The 23,673-nt window shown below is 36.2% G+C and overlaps 1 protein-coding gene across 1 annotated transcript in view; it reads right to left on the bottom strand.

Moving 5' to 3' along the window:
• The window catches only part of LOC137645741 (uncharacterized), a 326,800-nt gene that overhangs the window by 77,544 nt on the left and 225,583 nt on the right, over positions 1-23,673 (bottom strand). The window contains exon 7 of the mRNA XM_068378640.1: positions 135-320. Within this exon, the coding sequence (XP_068234741.1) occupies positions 135-320 (186 nt within the window). The remainder of the gene's footprint in view (positions 1-134; positions 321-23,673) is intronic.

Here is a 23,673-nt window from a genome sequence, read left to right as displayed (position 1 = left end):
ATTCTGTTTTCATCATGACAACCCCGACAAGGTAAGATAAGGTATCTATGAGGAAACAGTTCATATTTCCATATCCTAATACCAAGAAACTTATGAAAATTAAAATGTTAGACAAATAAAAATTGCTCAAATACCTGAACTTTAATGAAATCAGCTTCTGCCTTTGAAACTTCATTCAGTACATGGTTCTCAATAACTGATCTAAGATTTACTTCTGTTACACATGTACCACCTGATTCGAGCTGGTTAACCAAAGACAGTATCTTCTCTTGACCCTCAATTTCTTCACTTGAATTCAATTGGTCTTTAACTGCAGTGATCTGTAAACAATTGAAAAATTAACACATAAAACTAGATCCACTATATGTAATTATAAAACTCCAAACATACTGAAATATCCCAAACAAGACCTTGACCTTTCTCACTGAAAAATTCAATACTATAACTAAAAAACAAGTTTAGACAAATTAATTGACGGTAATTTCCTATTTACACTATATCACCCACACTTACCACAGCACCCAATGTCCAGTAATTTTCTAAGAAAAGACATTTCCTTTTAGATAAAGCCTTGTGAAACCTGACAAGACACTCCACCAAATGCCTATCAGAAAATTTCCATAAAATCTTTGTGAAGCAAGACTCTTACAGAAACAACAAGAGGTAGGTGCACTATAATTTTATGAATTTGAACTTTCAAGTCCTTCATGTGACTAACCTTTAATTCCCAGCTGTCTCTGTCACTAAACCCCTAACTAGAAACAACATAGCATTCAGAAAACCTCCCTAATATACTTAATTTACAAAACAATTGGGAACTTTTAATCTAATAATCCAGTGTTGTCTAAATAAAAACTTAATAGCTTTATCAGGACAAATAAATCTGTTCTCTGATGTATTGCCAGCTCTCCTCTCCAAAGAAAGAATGTAAGAATGTTAAAGCTAACACAAATCCTCAAAATATTATAAGCTATAAAAGTAGATCAAAAGATAAAATTATCTTCACTTCTCATAAAAGGGATTTTGACGTAGGAAAAATATATTTTTGGGGGAGATAGCCATGTCGTCCTGATGGGTGTTCCCTTCGGCTGCTTCTTACTGTATAATATTTCTGCGAGTGATATTACAAGAGAATTACCGTCAGGTATCACAGGGTTCCAACCCCCAGAACAACTATCCGTAGATATTCCATATAATCAGGGACATTTCCTAAGATAACCATAGATTATAGGAGAGACCTGCAGTCTTTCAATGTGTTTTAGCTGATGCTAATACTAAAAAGCAAATGTGCTAATGACAAAAACTAACATTAGGATAACATTCTAATAATTTATCCTGGTAACCATAAGTTTTTCAATGGTAAAACACCCAAAATACATTTTCAATAATGCATGATGATGAGTCTAAGCCTAGATACGTGAGGAAGGTATTATACATAGACTTTACCCTAATCCTTAAAAGCCCTGATAAAAATAGCTTCAAAAAATTAAATAACTAAACTCTATCAAAAATAATCTGTCAATGAAATATTCCAGCTTTGATTTGCACCAATCAAAATTATTCTAAAGTCTGCTGTACAGATTCTTGATGGACAATCCAATGTGGCTCTTAGAATACAATGAACAGAACACGTACATTCTTCATGGACAATCCAATGTGGCTCTTAGAATACAATGAACAGAACCCATCTTGTTAGATGAAGAAAGTAGGGGTTTGGGTGCAATAACATTAAGACCTATTGTTTACAATGATTGAATTTGTGAGGTAACCTCCTTAAACACTCTCACAACAGAGGCCACAGAACTGTGAACCATCCTCTCTTCGGTCAAAATGGGGCCGCCAGTCATACTCCTGTTAGCAGAAACCCCGAACTTGCTTAACACTGTTCAAAGGATGGAAAGGGAAGGAAAAGCACACATAACAAAGTTCAACATATTCTGCGACAGGGTCTCCACCTACCATGTTAAGGGATCTAAAACTGGTGAGAAAAACAAACAACTTGTTGAATAAAGTTGTGAACATGCTTCCATTTGGCCTTCTTCCCAACTCAAAATCCACCAATACAATAAAAGGAAACGTGTGATCAGGAATATATGTATTTCATCTTTTCCTGGAATAAAATGACGTAGAAGGAATTTTTCCTTAAATTAATCCAAGATAAATGTATAGCTGGCATCAGGAACATGGATTCCAACCATTGTCTCTTCAGGTTCCAAATCTAGCCAATGCCAGTGAATATATGGTGTCAGAAAATACTAACATGCACTTATTCATTATTAGAGATTTCTGAGTCTGAAGGCTCTAGAACAAGGGTTGATCAATTCTTTGACCATTTCCCTGCCTGATGAAGACAACCCAGAGTTGTACCCCACTCTTCCTGGGAAGAATACAGGAAAAGAGAATGTCCAGAACTCTTACTACTTAGGATGAAGAATGTACATGAGCATTGTCCTACAACCCACAAATTATGGAACCATCCTCGCCATATCTGCAATGATGAGCTTCCAGCTAGAAGCTGAGAGTACTACCCCATGCATTGGATCCATCTGAAATCAGAGGACCCAAACCTTGAAAAAAATTCTTCAAAAAATGTCCAAACGATCTACGGGATGGGTGATATCATCTAATACTCTCTCATATAGCTTTGAATGCAAATACCTCCCAATTGTGATACCTTCTGCCATTCATTGAGGCAGGAAACAATAACAGATGTAAAAATATCCACGCCAGCAGCAATAACAGATGTAAAAACATCCACAACATATATATATATATATATATATATATATATATATATATATATATATATAATATATATATATATATATATATATATATATATATATATATATATATATATATATATATATATATATATATATATATATATATATATATATATATATATAAGCACATATATATATATATATATATATATATATATATATATATATATATATATATATATATATATATATATATATATATATATATATATATATAATTATATGTGTGTATATACATACTGTATATGCATATACATACATACACACACACACACACATATATATATATATGTATATATATACATATATACACACACACACATATATATATATATATATACATATATATAAAATATATATCATGTATATACATATATATATATATATATATACATATACATACATACATATATATATATATATATATACATATTTATATATATATATATATACAGACATATATATATATATATATATATATATATATTTCATGGTATGGATAGGGAAAGATAGTTCAAATATATCCCAACGTTTCGTGATTCTTAATCACATTGTCCCAGGGCTAAAAGTAAAACATATACAAAAGAATTAAGAAACAGTTGAAAAATTTTTTTTTTTTTACAAATTCATTCAAAACTATAAAAACAGTTAAAATTTAAATGAAAGTTAAAAGGAAAAAAAGGAATAAATAAATATATATACATCAGACAAAGTAGTGGAACCAACCTCGCAGAAGCGTAGTGAGAAACTGTATGCCAACAAGAGTTAGAAAACAAACCAAAGAAAACTATGACAAATACAACTGAATAGAAGAAGCTTGGGTATTTAACGACGGAACTAGTCGTTTGATTAATATGGATTCAAGAAGATGTAAGTCATGGTTATTTGATACTTGACCAATGATGGTAAAATCTTTGTTTTCAATATTTTGTTTGCACATTTTAGCATGAATCCGAATATTAGAATGTTCAGGGTTGGATATTCTGCAACCAGTTCGATAGCTAACACCTCTATGGGAATCAATTCTGACCTTTAACAACCTCTTGGTAGATCCTACGTAGGTCCCAGAGTTACACTTTGGGCAATTATATTTATATACAACACCAGAGGACATATAAGGACTCAATCGATCTTTGAAGAGGAAAAGCGAGCCAATAGTGAGAGGGTTCTTAGGGATGAGTTTAACTTCAACAGCTGGGAAGTGATGTTGGAAAATTTCTGTAAACTTTTCTTAAGGAAATCCTCATGAAGAAAAGGAAAACTAGCATAAAATCTTAGTTTAGGAACTTTAAGTTTTTTTGGAGTCTGAGCCAACTTGTCATTCAATAATCTATTAAGAAGTTTAAAAAATATTCCTTGACTTTGCCAACTCACAACATGAAAACATATCATTCACCGTAGAAAAGGAGGAAGATAACAAACTCCCCTTTTTAGATGTGTTGGTGTCTAGAAATAGAGAAGGTTTTAGTACCACGATTTTAGAAAAAAGACGTTCACTGGGTTGGGTTCAAACTTTTATAGCTCTTGTTTTTATAATTTCAAAACTAATTCTATTTTTACTCTTCTCCACAGAGCATTTCTTTTGACCTCTAGTTGGGAATCTTTCCATATTGAAATTATTTATCTATGTGAATATTTTAAGAAAAACTGTTTTCCCCACCAAAATATTTTTTAAACTTCCTTAATAGATTATTGAATGACAAGTTGGCTCAGACTCCAAAAACACTTAAAGTTCCTAAACAAAAATTTTATGCTAGTTTTCCTTTTCTTCATGAGGATTTCCTTAAAAAAAAGTTTACAGAAATGATCCAACATCACTTCCCAGCTGTGGAAGTTAAACTCATCCCTAAGAACCCTCTCACTATTGGCTCGCTTTTCACTTCAAAGATCGATTGAGTCCTTATATGTCCTCTGGTGTTGTATATAAATATAATTGCCCAAAGTGTAACTCTGGGACCTACGTAGGATCTACCAAGAGGTTGTTAAAGGTCAGAATTGATTCCCATAGAGGTGTTAGCTATCGAACTGGTTGCAGAACATCCAACCCTGAAACATTCTAATATTCGGATTCATGCTAAAATGTGCAAACAAAATATTGAAAACAAAGATTTTACCATCATTGGTCAAGTGTCAAATAACCATGACATACATCTTCTTGAATCCATATTAATCAAACGACTAGTTCCGTCGTTAAATACCCAAGCTTCTTCTATTCAGTTGTATTTGTCATAGTTTTCTTTGGTTTGTTTTCTAACTCTTGTTGGCATACAGTTTCTCACTACGCTTCTGCGAGGTTGGTTCCACTACTTTGTCTGATGTATATATATTTATTTATTCCTTTTTTTCCTTTTAACTTTCATTTAAATTTTAACTGTTTTTATAGTTTTGAATGAATCTGTAAAAAAAAAAAAAATTTTTTTTAACTGTTTCTTAATTCTTTTGTATATATATATATATATATATATATATAAACATATTATATTATATGATACTATGGTTCACGGGTCTGGACACCAAAAATATAATATAGGATGATGGCTAGGGTCTGGGAACCAAACATATAATATGATATATATTACGACTGGTAGGCTATACAACCTCTCGAATTCCAAACTCACCTGTTTGCTTTTACATTAACTCTGTTACACTTGTAAATATTATCACACAAACTCTGAGACTGTTAAATAACCCCTGACACCAATATATAAAACTCTGAATATCCAAAGGTCTCTCGAGTACACTCAAAATTAAACTGGGTAATTATTCTTTAGAATTATTTAAAACAAACTTCCTACGGTTCATTAAAGAATATGAGCAAATACACTTTAAACCCTGGTGATTGGAATAATACACTCTTTACAAAAATAAATATATTCTATATAAATTACAACACTGAAAGACTTTACGTATAAAACAAATCACTCGAAAGATTAAGTCTGAACAAAACTTAAATTAAGACAAAAATTTTACGATCTGAAAATTATATAATCCCTTGACATTGAATGTTAAATTTGAATAAACCTTAGATTAGGACAAAAGAAATACTTATGAAAACTATACAATCACTTGTTTCACTTGAAATTAAATCTGAATATAATATTCAAGTTTGACACTTAATGATACTAGATAATCAGATCACAATACAAGAAACTATCACCTTCCTACAGGGACGTTTACAAAAGCTCACTATGATTACACAACTCGTCCCAAAAAAACTTACTTATTTCACTGAACACTTTAAAAACAATACATTGGGCTGCATGTGAAAGTGAGAGAGAGGTGAGATGGCTGTGTCCTTAAGGCTGGAAATGTCTGTCTGTCTGTCTATGCAACCCTGGGGTTCCCTATATAAGAGACTTAGCTACTTCCAGAATGTTCCTGGAGAACGAGTTCTGGAAGGGTGACGACTGGGCAAGGCATCAGAGAGGAGAGGAATCCTGGGTTTTCCTGGGCAACTATCCCGCACAGCGAGGCGACTCTCTGTCAGCTAGCTCCGCCCACCCTTTGTCCCCGAAAAAAAAGATAATAGCCTATCACTAGGTTTCCCGAATTTTCCAAAGCATGTGGCATATTGCGTATTCTCTCATAAACATGACGCAATACCTCATGAAAATATAAAAGAACATCACATGAGCCTTCTCCCTATCTTGTATGGTCACATAACACTCTCAAACAGATTACGTTAGACTTCATAACAAAAATATGTGAAATAAAAAGTTAATTCCTAAAAATAATGCATATTTACATATACTGACTTTAATAAAGAATACAATGAAATTAACGACAAAAGTCTTACTTAACTTACATAATAAGCTTATGTCTACATGAGGAGAACTCATTCTAAGAGCTGGTTAGCCTCTCTTCAATCATCATCTCCCGCCTACGCATATTGACGCAAAGGGACTCGGTTAGATTTCGCCAGTCGTCTCTGTCTTGAGCTTTTAATTCAATACTTCTCCATTCATCATCTCCTACTTTGCGCTTTATAGTTCTAAGCCATGTAGGCCTGAGTCTTCAAATTCTTCTAGTGCCTTGTGGAGCCCAGTTAAACGTTTGGTGAACTAATCTCGCTTGGGGAGCGCGAAGAGCATGCCCAAACCATCTCCATCTACTGCTCATCATGATCTCATCCACATATGGTACTCGAGTAATCTCTCTTATAGTTTCTTTTCTAATCCTGTCCTGTCATTTAACTCCCAATATCCTTCTGAGGGCTTTATTATCAAATCTACTAAATCTATTGGAGATTGTTTTATTGTCATACCATGACTCATGTCCATAGAGAAACACTGATCTCACTAAACTGATATATAGTCTGATTTTCATATGAAATTTTAGCCGATTTGATTTCCAACTTTTACTTAACCTAGCCATTGTCTGATTTTCTTTTTTCAATTTTTCACTAAACTCTAGTTCCAAAGACCCTGTATTGGAGATCATTGTTCCTAAATACTTGAATGATTCTTCCTCACTAATCCTTTCTTCCACTGATATTTCACCTTCCATTGCATACTCCGTTCTCATCATCTCTGTCTTTCTTCTACTTATCTTCAGCCCCACCTCGTGTGATATTTCATATATTCTGGTAAGCAAGCATTGCAAATCCTGTGGTCTTTTGCTAAGAAGGACAGCATCATCAGCATACTCTAGGTCTGCTAAATTCCTATCACCAATCCAGTCCAATCCTTCTCCACCGGCTCTGACTGTTCTACCCATTACAAAATCCATGAGGAGGATAAACAACATAGGTGACAACATATTCCCTTGGAGTACTCCGCTGTTCACGGGAAATGCACTTGATAAGACTCCATTAACATTAACTTTGAACTGGCTATGCTCATGAACAGACTTAATCAAATTTACATATTTAAGAGGAATTCTATAATAATGCAGGACTCTCCACTAGATTGGCTGGTGCACACTATCAAAGGATTTTTTATAGTCGAAAAATACCATGAAAAGGCATTTCTATATTCTACGCATTGCTGTACAACATGTCTCAAAATGAAAATTTGGTCAGTGCAACTTCTATCTTTTCTAAATCCTGCTTGTTCATCTCTCAGCTTTTCATCAACCTTTCTCTCCAGTCTCTTAAGAATAAGCATACTATATATTTTCATAACAACTGACGTAAGTGTTATGCCTCTGTAATTATTGCAATCAGTCAGGTCTCCCTTTTTAGTTATTTCCAGCAACTCTCCTAACTCCCATTCATCAGGGTTTGCCTCTTCATGCCACATTCTACAAAATAATCTTGTAAGTAGTCTGGGAGTCACTTCATTTTCAGCAAGTATCATCTCGGCAGTTATTCCATCGTATCCAGGGGCTTTCCATCTCTTTAGTTTTTTTAGGATAGCTTCGACTTCAAACACACTGAATTCATTCATGGGCACATCAAGGTCTTAATCAGCTTCAGGTATATCATTCAAATTATTCCCTTCATATGTCCTATTCATAACCTCACTAAAGTGTTCCATCCGACATTGTCTTTCTTCATCTTTTGTTGCTATAACAGAGCCATCTCTCTTTTTGATGAATATACGCTTCTTCTTTGCCCCAGTCGAGATTTCATTAATAATTCCATGAGCAATTTTCACACCATAGCCACTTCCGGAATTCATATCTTTGTCAACCTCATCTCCTTTACTGTCTAAACACTCTCTCCAGTCATTCCTGGCTTTCTTTTGACCTCGCTGTCAATACTGGAACACTTAGCATGCTCTACCTTGTAATTTTCATTACTTCCTCGAAAACTCAATGCACAAACAAAATATAAATAAAATAATTACAGAAATACTGTAATTACTCTACACTAGACCAGCTTCGTAAGATAGCTCCCCCAAAAAAACATTATTCATTCCGGGCCTGAATCCATCGATTCAGCCTGAGATAAATAATTTGCAACCACGTTATCTTTACCTGATATATGCTTTACATTAATACAAAACGGTTAATCATCAGGTATGCTCCTCGCAGCTTTTGTAATACTTTCTTCAGGATTTGGAGATGTTCTTCCCACAATATTGTCGAGATATACGCCTACTCCTTCTATCGATTCTAGGTTATCCATCACACATTGAAAAGTAGCGGGGGCGTTCATTAGACCAAATGGCATGACGGTGTATTGATATAACCCAACGCGGTTATAAAAGCTGATAACAATTTTGAGTTGACGTCCAAAGGAATTTGATAATAACCTTTTAACAAGTCGATCTTGGAGACGAACCTTGCTTGTTTAATAATATCGAGTAGATGATCGATGAGCGGCAATGGATAATTATCGGCCACAATAATCGAGTTTAACTTTCAGTAGTCTGTACACATCCTAAAAAATTTGTCCGGTTTTTTCAGGAGCAAGCATGGAGAACTGTAAGGGCTAGTACTTTGTTCAGCTAATCTGTTTTGTAACAAATAGTCCACTTCTTTTCTCATGATTTCTTGGTGATACGGCGACAGTCAATAGGCTCGTTGTTTAAATGGTCTTTCTGTTGTTTTGAGGTGTATCTCATGCTTCGTCAGGTTATTGGTTTCAAACGTCCGAGACAACTTCAGGAAAACTTCTAATGAATCGGCTTAATTCCTCTTGCTACTCCTGGTCCATATAAGTTAATTTCTCTTCCAAATTCTGAATAATAAACGAATTATTCACTTTACTTACTGCCACTATCTCATATCCGTAGTTATCTTCCGTGGATGGTATGGTTTGCGCCATACATACTTGTAAAGCTTCGGTCTCGGCTTCCCTCAAGTAGAGTTTCAATAGGTTGACGTGTACTTTCCTTTTACTTTTCCTTCGTCCTGGGGTTTCAATAACGTCAGGTCACTGATCTCCAAAATCTTAAATGGTTCTTGAAAATTGTTGGTGAGTGAGGATCTCCTTATTGGCAGGAAAATTAATACCTGTTGTCCTTTCATATCGAACCTTTTCTTCATTTTTCCTTGACTCGTCTTAAGGTTTTCTAGGGAAAACTTCCTTGTCTTGCCAATCCTTTTCCCCCAATTCTTGACTATTCTCCATCCGTTTCCTCTCGATCCTTCCATCTTTCTGCTAACATTTTAATTGGTCCTCGTACTTCTCGTTCAAATACCATTTCATTCGGGCTACATCCCATGCTTTCTTGATAAGCCTTATGTACCTCAAATAACATCAACGGTAGTCCGATGTCCCATGCATTCCTCATTTCGTTGCAGAACTTCGCTAACATACTTTTAAACGTTTGATGACACCTCTCTAATGCACCTTGGGTCTCAGGATGATAAGAAATTGATAGTTGTTGCTTTACATCCAACAGTTTAATTACGTCCTGAAATAATTTGGACGTGAAATTCGTTTCGCAGTTACTTTAAACGATTTCCAGTTTACCAAACTTAGTAAAAAAGTCTAGTAACTTCTCGGTGATTATTTTGGCACTGATGTTCCTGACGGTTATGGCTTCTGGATACCTCGTTACAGGACACATCAAGGTTAACATATATTCATGACCTTTTTTTGTCCTTGGTAAAGGTACCACAATGCTGATCATTACCTTGCTGAAGGGTTCTCCTCACACAGTAAGGGAGCTTTCTTAATGTACTTGTTCAGATTTCCAGCCATCTGACATATGTGACATGCGCGGCAAAACTGGCTCACGTCCTTATGCATGCCAGGCCAGAATAAGTGTTCCATTATCTTCTCTGTCGTCTTCCTTATCCCCATATGTCCTGTCTCGTGCGCTACCACGATCACCTGTCTTCTTAACGGTGCGGGAATTAATATCTGGTGATATATCACCCATTCAGCATTCCCAGGGATATCTGCGGGTCTATGCTCCCTCATATGCATCCCATCCTTAAGATAATAACAGGTTGGAGACTACTGTGCCTCCATCTCGTCCACCACATTGTACAATACTGTAACTCTGTTAACGTTGCATTCTTCCGTTGCCATCCTATCAGCCTTTTCATACTTATTTGTCCTACTTCTAACGTTGAATTTTCTATTTCTTACAAGTCCATTTCTTCTTTGTACTCTTGTCCGCTCTTCTGTCGTTCCTCTCCGCTCGGACTTACTCGAGAGTTCTCTTTCTGCATACCATCAAGGGAATTCTCTTCTTTGGAAAACAAATCCTCCAAGTTCATTGCTCCTTCGATTTCTTTTTCTTCTTTTTCAGCCACTTTCTTCATCATACTCCTAGTCATAACAGAACAAGGAAACATATCGGTAGTCCTTCTCGAGTTCAGTCATAGGACTATACTTCAAAGGTTTCTCCGTTACAATGGGACAAGGCATAAATGGCTCTACACCATCCTCATTACCCAGCAGGACGTCTACTCCTTCGACAGCCAATGAATCCTTTACCGCAGTCAAAATTACCTGTCACCAACTCGCATGACAGTTTCAAACGGCAAATAGGGGTAACCTCCTCACCTCCTATTTCCTTAAAAATAACCAAGTCTCCTGTGAGAGACTGATCCACACTATGGTTGCAACCTGTGTCGCGCAATATCCTAACAGGAGTTCGCTCATTCCCATCTATTGCTGCTAACATGCCTTCATAAATATATGGTTTAAAGGCATCCACGCTGTTTGAGTTTGTCCTGTTCATCGTGTAAACATTGGCTGGTTTATTTTCCCCTCCATCCTTTCCCAATTGCTTCTTCATCTTCGCATTCTGTGACATCAAATTATCCTTAATCACTTGGGCGACTGCATTCAGTTGGTTTGACCAATATTCCTTACTGATATGGCCTCTCTTGCCAAACTTAAAACAGATAATATCAACCTTCTGCAAGTCTTTCACGATACTTGGAGGACGATTCGACGATTGTTGTCGTGGTACTATCGCATTTACTTAGGAACAGTGCCCATGCTACTTCCACTGTAACTGTTGAACTTGTTCACGTAGTTATTACTGAACTGGTTTCCATGGTTCGTCGAATACTTGACACTTGGTCGGAACGACGGTTGAAACTTCATGCCCGAGGAGGGTTTACGACTAATGATATAATCTTCACTCAGCAAAGCGGCTTCCTCCAGTTTCTTCACTTCTCTCTCTCTCTCTCTCTCAAGTACGTTCAAATATGTTCAGGAATTCCTCTACTATTATCTTTTCTTCTAAATCAGCCATCTCCCTCCCGTTAGCAACCTCTGTCCACCTCTTAAAACATCGTCGTACCTTATAAACGTAATCCAGGAAAGTATTTTTCTCGTCCTTCCTCAAACTTCGTAATATTTCACTATAATATTCAAGGGTCATTTGATACACTTGCAGCACGCTCCTCTTAACTTCTTGATACTCCTTCCTCTGGTTCAGAGATAATGATAAGTAAGCACAGTGACCCTTCCCAAAGAGCACGCACTACTATAACACAGACCATTTACCTTCTGGTCATTTCGTCATCAATGCGACCGTTTCAAAATGATCGAAGAACTCATCTGGAGGCTCTTCTGTGAACCTTGGAATTAAGCTCTGTGCTTCCGACACATTAAGCATTGGATCGTGCTTAGCAGGGGACCCCTCTGTCTGCGTTGTCAACTGCGCACGAGCGTTCAAAAGCTCCAACTCCTGCGCGTGTCGAGCAATCTCTCTTCCCCCTTCCTTCTCATTCTCTCTCTTTTTCTTCTTGTTCTCTTTCTTTTTCTTCCACCCTCCTCGCATGTCTTGCAATCTCTCGGGCTTCTTCTTTCCGTCTTGCTTCCATTTCCTTCACATATCGTGCTTCTTCCATCTCTTTTTCTTCCTGTCTTGCCATCATCTTCAACTCGATCAAATTCTCCTCCGCTGCAATTCGTTGAATCCCTGCCTCAACATCCTTATCTGCTTTCACGCCTTCAGTTTGAGGGTCAACCAGTCCTTGCTTTGCTAAAATTTCCTCCTCAGCTTCCTCCAACAGTTCACGAGCTGCCATAATATTTTCTACCGACAACTTTCCCAAATTTATCAACGCTTCTAGGTCTAGACACTTGATTTTGACCTTAAGCATCCCACTCGTTGCATGGTTACCACATGTCATTAAGATAGAGAGCCACTGACCTTTAGTTACATTAGCTTCTGACAATTCCTGAACATTTGGGTTATTCAAAAACTCTTGGATAATAAACTGTGCTATCTTGTTCTTTAATAGAAATTTTATACCTTCCAACGAAAATATATCCTAACAATATACAAAATCCCATCAGCACTGAATTGTTCAAAAACCTTTAACCCTACATGGATCACGTATATTTCAGTCGGACAAAAAAAATCATGCGCTTGTTTCTAAGCTATTATGGACCTGAGGAATGTTATAGATTAGTTTTCGTGGCAATCTATACAACAATACAGTACGCTGACTAATGCATCATGTTGGTCAACAGGGAAATGATATACAGTATGCTAATGTTTGTATTATCAAGATTTATTACGTTTTTAGACCATAGAAAGCAATTCTGTTACTCGTCTCACCATAAATTAACATTATATTGACAAATGGAACATAAACGCATAATTTGTTGATGAATTGACATCTTCCAATTGAAAATTGATATTTTTTAAGCATAGAAATAATTGCAATACTACTTTATTAATGATATGACTCATTACAAAGGATATCATACATATACAGATCAGTGAAAAGTCTAATAAAAAGTTTAAAAATAGCATCAATAACACATTTATCCTTAATATTACATTTTATAAAAGACACAACTGAATAGATTAGTGAAAAATGCGATGTGTGTGGGTGTGAACGACAGTGTTGACAAAATTGTCAATGAAGAGGATTGTATTGTTATTGAAATTGCTAGTGGTAACTTAAGAGGAAATATCAGATTCTATTGCACGTCTATCAACCCATACACAAGCATCATGGCCCTCTAGAAGATGTCTCTAGACCAGAAAAACAGACTACTCCCCTTCACATTTGCCAAATTTCATCCCAGCCAAAGAGACAGCTTCAATCAACAGTGACTCTAACCCATCTTCATGAAACCCAATGTGATATTTCACACAATTCTTACTCCTGATTTTTTTATATGATAGTCTATCAGTCTAATTTGTATTCTACAAAATAATATTGTGAACAACCCCCCCCCCCCCTCTCTCTCTCTCTCTCTCTCTCTCTCTCTCTCTCTCTCTCTCTCTCTCTCTCTCTCTCTCTCTATATATATATATATATATATATATACTGTATATATATACAGTATATATATATATATAAATATATATATATATATATATATATATATATATATATATATATAAATATATATATATATATATATATATATATATATATATATGTGTGTGTGTGTGTATGTGTGCATTTAAAGTAATACACACACACACATACATATATATATATATATATATATATATATATATATATATATATATATATATATACATATATATATATATATATATATATATACATATATATATATATATATATATATATATATATATATATATGTATGTATATATATATATATATATATATACATATATATATATATATATATATATATATATATATATATATATGTATGTATATATATATATATATATATATATATATACATATATATATATATATATATATATATATATATATATATATATATATATATATATATATATATATGTATGTATATATATATATATATATACATATATATATATATATATATATATATATATATATATATATATATATATATATATATATATATATGTATATATATATATATATATATATATATATATATATATATATATATATATATAATTATATTTTACTAATAAAATTATTATCATTATTATTATTATTATTATTATTATTATTATTATTACTACAGTGGAACCTCTACATACGAACGTATCTTCATCCGAATTTCCAACATCTGAAGTAAAATTTGAGAAATTTTTTTACTCTACACCCGAATTTTATTTCGACACACGAAGTAAGCAATTTTCGTCGTACCGGTTGTATCCAAATTTTTCGACATGCGAAGTACAATTCGAATCCTACTCTACACCCGAATTTTTTTTCGACACCTGAAGTAAACAATACACGTACGCGTGGGTGGTACTCATAGCGCCGGATGTATCTTTTATTTCCGCCGATAGAAGGCAGCACTTCGACCTCGGAGGGACCCTCAATTAGCGTGGCTTGGGTCAGTCCTCTGTTCTCGTCGGCTTCGTGTGGTTGTGCCCTGTGCGTTCTGCTATTACTGTTTTAATCGTGATTTTTTACGTGCATCCTTTTACGGAAATTTACGTAAAGCATGGGTCCTAAAAGGCTTAGTTTTGCAAGTGGTAGTGGTAGTGGTGAGAAAAGGAAGAAGGAAATGCTTTCTTTAGACGTGAAGCAAGAAATTATTGAAAAACATGAGCGTGGCATCCGCGTGAGTGAACTTGCTAAAGAATATGGCCGTAATATGTCGATGATCTCGACAATCTTGAAACAGAAGGAAGCCATTAAAGCAGTGAAACCTTCTAAGGGGATCACCATCATTTCAAAACGTCGTAGCCCTATCATAGAAGAGATGGAACGACTTCTGCTAATCTGGATCAAGGACAGAGAGATTGTTGGCAACACCATCACCGAAACTATCATCTGCGAGAAGGGGCACGCCATCTTCACGGACTTGAAGGAGGAGAGCTCTGGGGGTGATGCTGGGGAGAGTTCAACCGAACCTTCCTAAGACGATTTCAAAGCATCTCGTGGCTGGTTTGAAAAATTTAAGAAACGGTCCGGGATTCATTCAGTTGTTCGCCACGGAGAGGCTGCTAGTGCGGACACAAAGGCTGCAGCTGACTTTGTGAAGAACTTTGAAAGGATTGCGCAGGAGGAATGCTACGTAGAGCAGCAGGTGTTTAATTGTGATGAAACCAGGCTGTTTTGGAAGATGATGCCCAGTCGAACCTACATCACTGCCAAAGAGAAGAAATTGCCTGGGCATAAGCCAATGAAGGATCGGTTGACTCTTGCCCTATGTGCCAACGCTAGCGGGGACTTTAAAGTCAAGCCCTTACTGGTTTACTATTCGGAGAACCCTAGGCCCTTTAAGGCACACTATGTGGATAAGGACCAGCTTCAATTTTTCTGGCGATCCAACTCGAAGGCCTGGGTCACTAGGCAGTTCTTTGTCCAATGGGTTAACCAAGTTTTCGGCCCTTCTGTGAAGAAGTATCTTCATGAGCAGAAATTGCCTTTAAAGTGCCTGCTATGCCTTGACAATGCACCCGCTCACTCCCCCGGACTTGAAGACGATATCTTCGATGAATTTAAGTTCATAAAGGTGCTGTATCTTCCACCAAATACCACCTCTATCCTCCAGCCCATGGACCAGCAAGTCATCTTGAATTTCAAGAAGCTCTACACCAAGCACCTATTCAAGCAGTGCTTTAATGTCACGCAAAGCACAAACTTAACTTTGCGTGAATTTTGGAAAAGCAACTTCAACATCGTGCACTGCTTGAAGATCATAGATCAGGCTTGGGTGGGATTAACTCGACGAACCCTCAATTCTGCCTGGAAGAAGCTGTGGCCTAATGCAGTTTCTCCCCGAGATTTCGAAGGTTTTGACCCCAAACCTGATCCCGTGGTGGGTGCAGCGAAAGACGTAGAGGAAATCGTCTCCCTTGGCAAGTCCATGGGTCTGGAGGTCGACACAGATGACATCACGGAACTCATCGCCGAACATCACGACGAACTTACCACAGAGGAGCTCAAGGAACTCCATGCTATGTCTGAGCACATGAGTGATGATGAGGAAGGGATCGAGGAGGTAGAACATGTGTTAGGTTCGGCGCAAATAAAAGAGATTTTAGGAAAATATCAAGACGTGGTCGACTTCATCGACAAATACCATCCAAAAAAAATGCAGGTTTGTCGTGTAGTTGCGCAGTTCGATGATGTTTGCCTAACTCATTTTCGAAACATTCTGAAAAGCCGTACCAAGCAACTTTCTATCGATAGCTTCTTTAAAAAAACTATGAAGCGAACTCGTGATGAAGAGGAAGGAAGTGGTTCAAAGAAAACGGCAAAGAGTGAAGAGAAAAAATTCAATCAATTTTAAGTGGAGAGAGTGAAAGTGATTAAAATTAATCATCAAAAAGAAAAAAAGAAAATGTAAAAAAAAAATATAATCTATAAAAATAAAAAAAATAAATAAGCCAAGTTAGGTTAAAATTCACTTAGTGTAAGTTAGAATAAGTTACGGTAGTGTACGTTTATCGTAGTTAACCTCTCTACCTCCTCGCCGCCCGTCCGTCTCCTCTCTGCGTAGCAAGACCAACAACACCTGCGCTGCAGTTTCTAAGGTAAAGTGACGCAAAAAACCCGTTTCTTATTTATCATTTTTTGATAATTATTCTTTTTTACATGTCTATTATCTAATTTAGTGTGCATTATTGTCGTGTGTAATTATGTGTAGTAATTTATTAAGGAGTTATCATAGGTTTTTGGGCTTAACCACGGATTAATCCTATTTCAATGTATTCTTATGTGAAAATTTGTTTCTACATCCGAACATTTTCTACACCCGAAGTCAGTTGTGGAACGGATTAAATTCGTATGTAGAGGTACCACTGCATTATTATTATAAGCCCTTTGCCTGCTCATAGCTCTTGGGTGGGTAAAGGGAACTGACATCAAATCTTGTCAACAAATGTATAAATACTGAAAATATTAGTAATAAACAAATGAATACAAATAATATCAGAAAAAAGTACATTATATTACACTGTTTATTTGTGTGCGCCGTATGACCAACATGATAAATTCGTCATCGATATAAAAGTCCTCATAATCTCCTTATTTCATAAAGGAATAAAACCATATGGCATTCACAGTGATCAACTATTCCAATTTCAGAAAAAAAATTCTATGAAACTAGTTATAAGCCAGAGAACTCATCCATGATCAAATAAATGCACAAAGAATTACACCTCTAATAACACCGTAGTTGTCATCAGCTGATGATACGGCTCTCGACCAATCAGCTTCTAGTTGCTATTTTCTGGGAGAGGAAGCCTAGACAAATTCATCATGACAGTCATTCAGGGTGTAAATGCTCCTCTGTCCCAAGAAAAGTTACTAGAAACTTGACTGACGAATTCGTAAGGTTGAGATATATAGGTTTGATCAAAACACAGCCCTGTTATCACCAAAATTTAAAACAGACTCGCTCGATCCCGGGTCTGAGCACCAAAAATATATTAAAAGATACTATGGTTCATGGGTCTGGGCACCAAAAATATATTAGACGATGATGGCTCGTGTTGTCTAAGAACCAAATATATACAGTGGTACCTCTACATACGAATTTAATCCATTCCACAACCGACTTCGGGTGTAGAAAGTGTTCGGATGTAGAAAGTGTTCGGATGTAGAAAGTGTTCGGATGTAGAAACTAATTTTCCCATAAGAATACATTGAAATAGGATTAATCTGTGGTTGAGCCCAAAAACCTATGATAACTCCTTAATAAATTACTACACATAATTACACATGACAATATGCACTCTAAATTAGATAATAGACATGTAAAAAAGAATAATTATCAAGAAATAATAAATAAGAAACGGGTTTTTAGCGTCGCTTTACCTTTGAAAGTCCAGCGCAAGTATCGGTCTTGCTACGCAGAGAGGAGACGGACGGGCGGCGAGGAGGTAGAGAGGGTGACTACGATAAACGTACACTACCGTAACTTATTCTAACTTACACTAAGTGAACTTTAACCTAACTTAGCTTATTTATTTTTTTTATTTTTATATTATATATTATTTTTTACATTTTCTTTTTTTCTTTTTGATGATTAATTTTAATCACTTTCACTCTCTACACTTAAAATTGATTGAATTTTTTTCTCTTCACTCTTTGCCGTTTTCTTTGAACCACTTCCTTCCTCTTCATCACGAGTTCGCTTCGTAGTTTTGTTAAAGAAGCTATCGATAGAAAGTTGCTTGGTACGGCTTTTAAGAATGTTTCGAAAATGAGTTAGGCAAACATCATCGAACTGTGCAACTACACGACAAACCTGCAATTTTTTGGATGGTATTTGTCGATGAAGTCGACCACGTCTTGATATTTTCCTAACATCTCTTTTATTTGCGCCGAACCTAACACATGTTCTACCTCCTCGATCCCTTCCTCGTCATTACTCATGTGCTCAGACATAACATGGAGTTCCTTGAGCTCCTCTGTAGTAAGTTCGTCATGATGTTCGGCGACGAGTTCCGTGATGTCATCTGCGTCAACCTCCAGACCCATAGACTTGCCAAGGGAGACGATTTCCTCTACGTCTTCCGCTGCACCCACCACGGGATCAGGTTCGGGGTCAAAACACTCGAAATCTCGGGGAGAAACTGCATCAGGCCACAGCTTCTTCCAGGCAGAATTGAGGGTTCGTCGAGTTAATCCCACCCAAGCCTGATCTATGATCTTCAAGCAGTGCACGATGTTAAAGTGGCTTTTCCAAAATTCACGCAAAGTTAAGTTTGTGCTTTGCGTGACATTAAAGCACTGCTTGAATAGGTGCTTGGTATAGAGCTTCTTGAAGTTCGAGATGACTTGCTGGTCCATGGGCTGAAGGATAGAGGTGGTATTCGGTGGAAGATACAGCACCTTTATGAACTTGAATTCATCGAAGATATCAACTTCAAGTCCGGGGGGTGAGCGGGTGCATTGTCAAGGCATAGCAGGCACTTTAAAGGCAATTTCTGCTCACGAAGATACTTCTTCACAGAAGGACCGAAAACTTGGTTAACCCATTGGACAAAGAACTGCCTAGTGACCCAGGCCTTCGAGTTGGATCGCCAGAAAACATGAAGCTGGTCCTTATCCACATTCTGTGCCTTAAAGGCCCTAGGGTTCTCCGAATGGTAAACCAGTAAGGGCTTGACTTTAAAGTCCCCGCTAACGTTGGCACATAAGGCAAGAGTCAACTGATCCTTCATTGGCTTATGCCCAGGCAATTTCTTCTCTTCGGCGGTGATGTAGGTTCGACTGGGCATCTTCTTCCAAAACAGCCTGGTTTCATCACAATTGAACACCTGCTGCTCTATGTAGCCTTCTTCCTGCACGGTCCTTTCAAAGCTCTTCACAAAGTCAGCTGCAGCCTTTGTGTCCGCACTAGCAGCCTCTCTGTGGCGAACAACTGAATGAATCCCGGACCGTTTCTTAAATTTTTCAAACCAGCCACGAGATGCCTTGAAATCGTCTGAGGAACGTTCGGATGAACTCTCCCCAGCATCACCCACAGAGCTCGCCTACTTCAAGTCAGTGAAGATGGCGTGCGCCTTCTCGCAGATGATAGTTTCGGTGATGGTGTCGCCAACAATCTCTCTGTCCTTGATCCAGATTAGCAGAAGTCGTTCCATCTCTTCTATGACATGCTACGACGTTTTGAAATGATGGTGATCCCCTTAGAAGGTTTCACTGCTTTAATGGCTTCTTTCTGTTTCAAGATTGTCGAGATCATCGACATATTTCGGCCATATTCTTTTGCAAGTTCACTCATGCTTTTCAATAATTTCTTGCTTTACTTCTAAAGAAAGCATTTATTTCTTCCTTTACTCACCACTACCACTACCACTTGCGAAATTAAGCCTTTTAGGACCCATGCTTTACGTAAAAAACCGTAAAAGGATGTACGTAAAAAATCACGATTAAAATACAGTTAATAGCAGAATGCACAGCGCACAACCACACGAAGCCGACGAGAACAGAGGAGTGACCCAAGCCACGCTAATTGAGGGTCCCTCCGACGTTAAGTGCTGCCTTCTATCGGCAGAAATAAAAAATACATCCGGCGCTAAGAGTACCATCTACGCGTACGGGTATTGTTTACTTCGGGTGTCGAAAAAAAATTTGGGTGTAGAGTAGGAACGTGTTCGAATTGTACTTCACGTGTCGAAAAATTCGGATACAACCGGTACGACGAAAATTGCTTACTTCGTGTGTCGAAATAAATTTCGGGTGTAGAGTCGAAAAATTGCTTGAATTTTACTTCGGATGTTGGAAAATTCGGATGTAGATACGTTCGTGTGTAGAGGTTCCACTGTATGATATACAGTATATTACGACTGGTAAGCTATGCAATGTCTCAAATTCCAAACTCACCTGTTTGCTTTTACATTAAATCTGTTACACTTGGAAATATTAATACATGAACTCTGAGACAGTTAATTAACTACCAGGCAGCAATATATAAAACCCTTAATATCCAAAGGTCTCTAAGTACACTCAAAACTAACCTGGTTAATTATTCTTAAGAATTATTTAAACTTCCTACAGTTCTTTACTGAATATGAGCAAATACCACTTTAAACCCTGGTGATTAGAATAATATACTCTTCACAAAACCAAATATATTCCATATAAATTACAACACTTTCAAAGAATTCACATAAAACAAATAAATCACTCAAAATATTAAGTCTGAACAAAACTTAAATTAAGACAAAAATGTTACTATCTGAATATTACATAATCACTTGACTTTAAATGTTAAATCTGAATAAACCTTAGATTAAGTAGACCGTCCGCCATTTTTTTTAATGATCCAAAATACGCCATTTCTATATATGATCTAGACATATATGATACCTTCATCATATAAAAATTTAGTCATTTGATCAAAAACTCTTTGGTTTATTAGCAAAAATTATGATTTAAAAAAAATTTAGGTACATTTTTCCCCACTAATATGACACCAATTGTATTGAATCTTGTACCATAAAAACTACTTTATAAAGAGAACAATTCTGTTAGACAGAATTTTGATTCTCCTTTTTTACAAGTTTTTATTTTTCTTTCATCGCCTAGTCCAAAAATAATTGGGAAAAAAAGGTAAAAGTAAAATCAAAATTCTGTCTCATAAAATTATGGGATTTTTATTCCTCTTTTCAATGATATCTTTCTCTCTAATATCGAACAACAAATAAGTGAGAAAAATGTACCCAAAGGTTTGCGACAAATTTTTGCTTCTTTTCTTAAAGAAATCAAGAAAACATTTTATGATAATTTTTATTGTTTATTCATACATAAACGCACCCTAAACGAGATATTTGAGCCCTCGGTTTACTATAACTATGTTACGAGTTGCCAGCGATCTCTCATTGTTGCCAGTCTTTTAGTTAACATGATTCAGCTTTGTACTTTTATTCATGTTTCCCTCTCTTCTTGGCTCTTTTTCCTTGTTCTCTGCTTACCTTTTGTTCCTTCTATGACCTTGCTATAAAGCTCCCGAGGATGTTGTGAAAACACAAAGTACATACGAACTTCAAGTAAACAAACACATGCAATCATAACTTCTATACGTCTTTGGAAACTTTGGCTGATGTTCTCGTAGCTGGTAGTTTTCATTTACCTACCCTTTACCAATGCCTTCCATTTCTGCCAGAAGTACAAGATTTGAGAGAGAGAGAGAGAGAGAGAGAGAGAGAGAGAGAGAGAGAGAGAGAGAGAGAGAGAGAGAGAGAGAGAGAGAGAGAGATATCATGAATCATTTTATAATCATAAAATTTAATTTTGGAGTGATAGCATTTGGTTGATATAGATGGCAGGTCAAATTCAGAGAGAGAGAGAGAGAGAGAGAGAGAGAGAGAGAGAGAGAGAGAGAGAGAGAGATCAGGAATCATTTTATAATTATAGAATTTAATTTTGGAGTGATAGTATTTGGTTGATATGGATGGCAGTTCAAATTCAGATATATATATATATATATATATATATATATATATATATATATATAAACTGTATATATATATATATACCAGAGGTTCTCAACCTTTATTCCTTAGTGGTGCATTTATGATATATCCTGAACTTTGACAGCGCACCAACTCTACAGTCATTGTGATTATAACTATTATTATATAAGCCTGCTACATATTCAACTGACACAAAGGTACGCAATATGTAAGGCTACCAATGATATTAGTTAAAATGTGTGTACATATGGGTAATGGTTATGATAATAATAATAATAATAAAAATAATAATAGTTATAATTATTATTATCAATTTTTCTATTATCATATATGAATGAATTAATGAGCATATAGGAATGATGTGCAACATACATTCCTGTTGCAGATTAAACATACCTGATTAATGAGACACTTGCGCCTGTCTGGATTTGCATATCCTTTCAATGTTAGGAGGGACACTGGACAGGCACACTCTCATTTCCTCTTCAACACTCAGCAACCTAGACCTCTTCTTAGTTTTGATGGTTGTGAGTGTTTAAAATCCTAGCTCACACAGATATGAGGTCGAGAACTGGAGCAATATTTTCTGGGCTTTTATGGCTTTATGAGGGTGTTCCTTTCCAATACTTAACCAATAGCTTTCTTGTGACATATCCAAGTACTCCAATTTTAGTGTGTGGTTATTACGGGTGCTAATTAGTTCCTCTTCTTCAAGGATACTAACTCGTGGCTTGCTTGAGGGATCATGGATGAAAGGATTTCTTACCCAATGATATTGATCAACAGATATATTAGAGAAATATTTTTCAAAGTGCAATTCTAGAATTTCAAGGTGCTCCTTGATGAGTGGAATAGTGTCTGTATATTTGGTTTCAGCAGTCTTTGGAAACATATCGGCATTGCCATCACTCACCCTATCTTTCCAAAACCTTATTTTCTCCAGCAAGCCCTTCATTTTGTCAGATAATGTTAACATAATCTCATTTTTCCCTTGCATACTAGTATTAACCTAGTTTAAATGTTCAAATATATCCACCAGGTACCATAACTTTGCACTCCAAATTTCAGCAGCCAGTAGTTAAAAAAATTCAGGTTTTTCCTGAAGAATAAAGAAAACTATCATTTCCTGACCAAGTTCATGTACTCTCGACAACACTTTGCCACGTGATAGCCACCTGACCTCTGTATGGAGGAGAATTCTTTCG

Source organism: Palaemon carinicauda, chromosome 8, assembly GCF_036898095.1.
Source record: "Palaemon carinicauda isolate YSFRI2023 chromosome 8, ASM3689809v2, whole genome shotgun sequence".
Lineage (NCBI taxonomy): Eukaryota > Metazoa > Arthropoda > Malacostraca > Decapoda > Palaemonidae > Palaemon > Palaemon carinicauda.
Note: the sequence above shows the minus strand (reverse complement) of the source record. Positions and strands in the feature narration are given on the sequence as shown.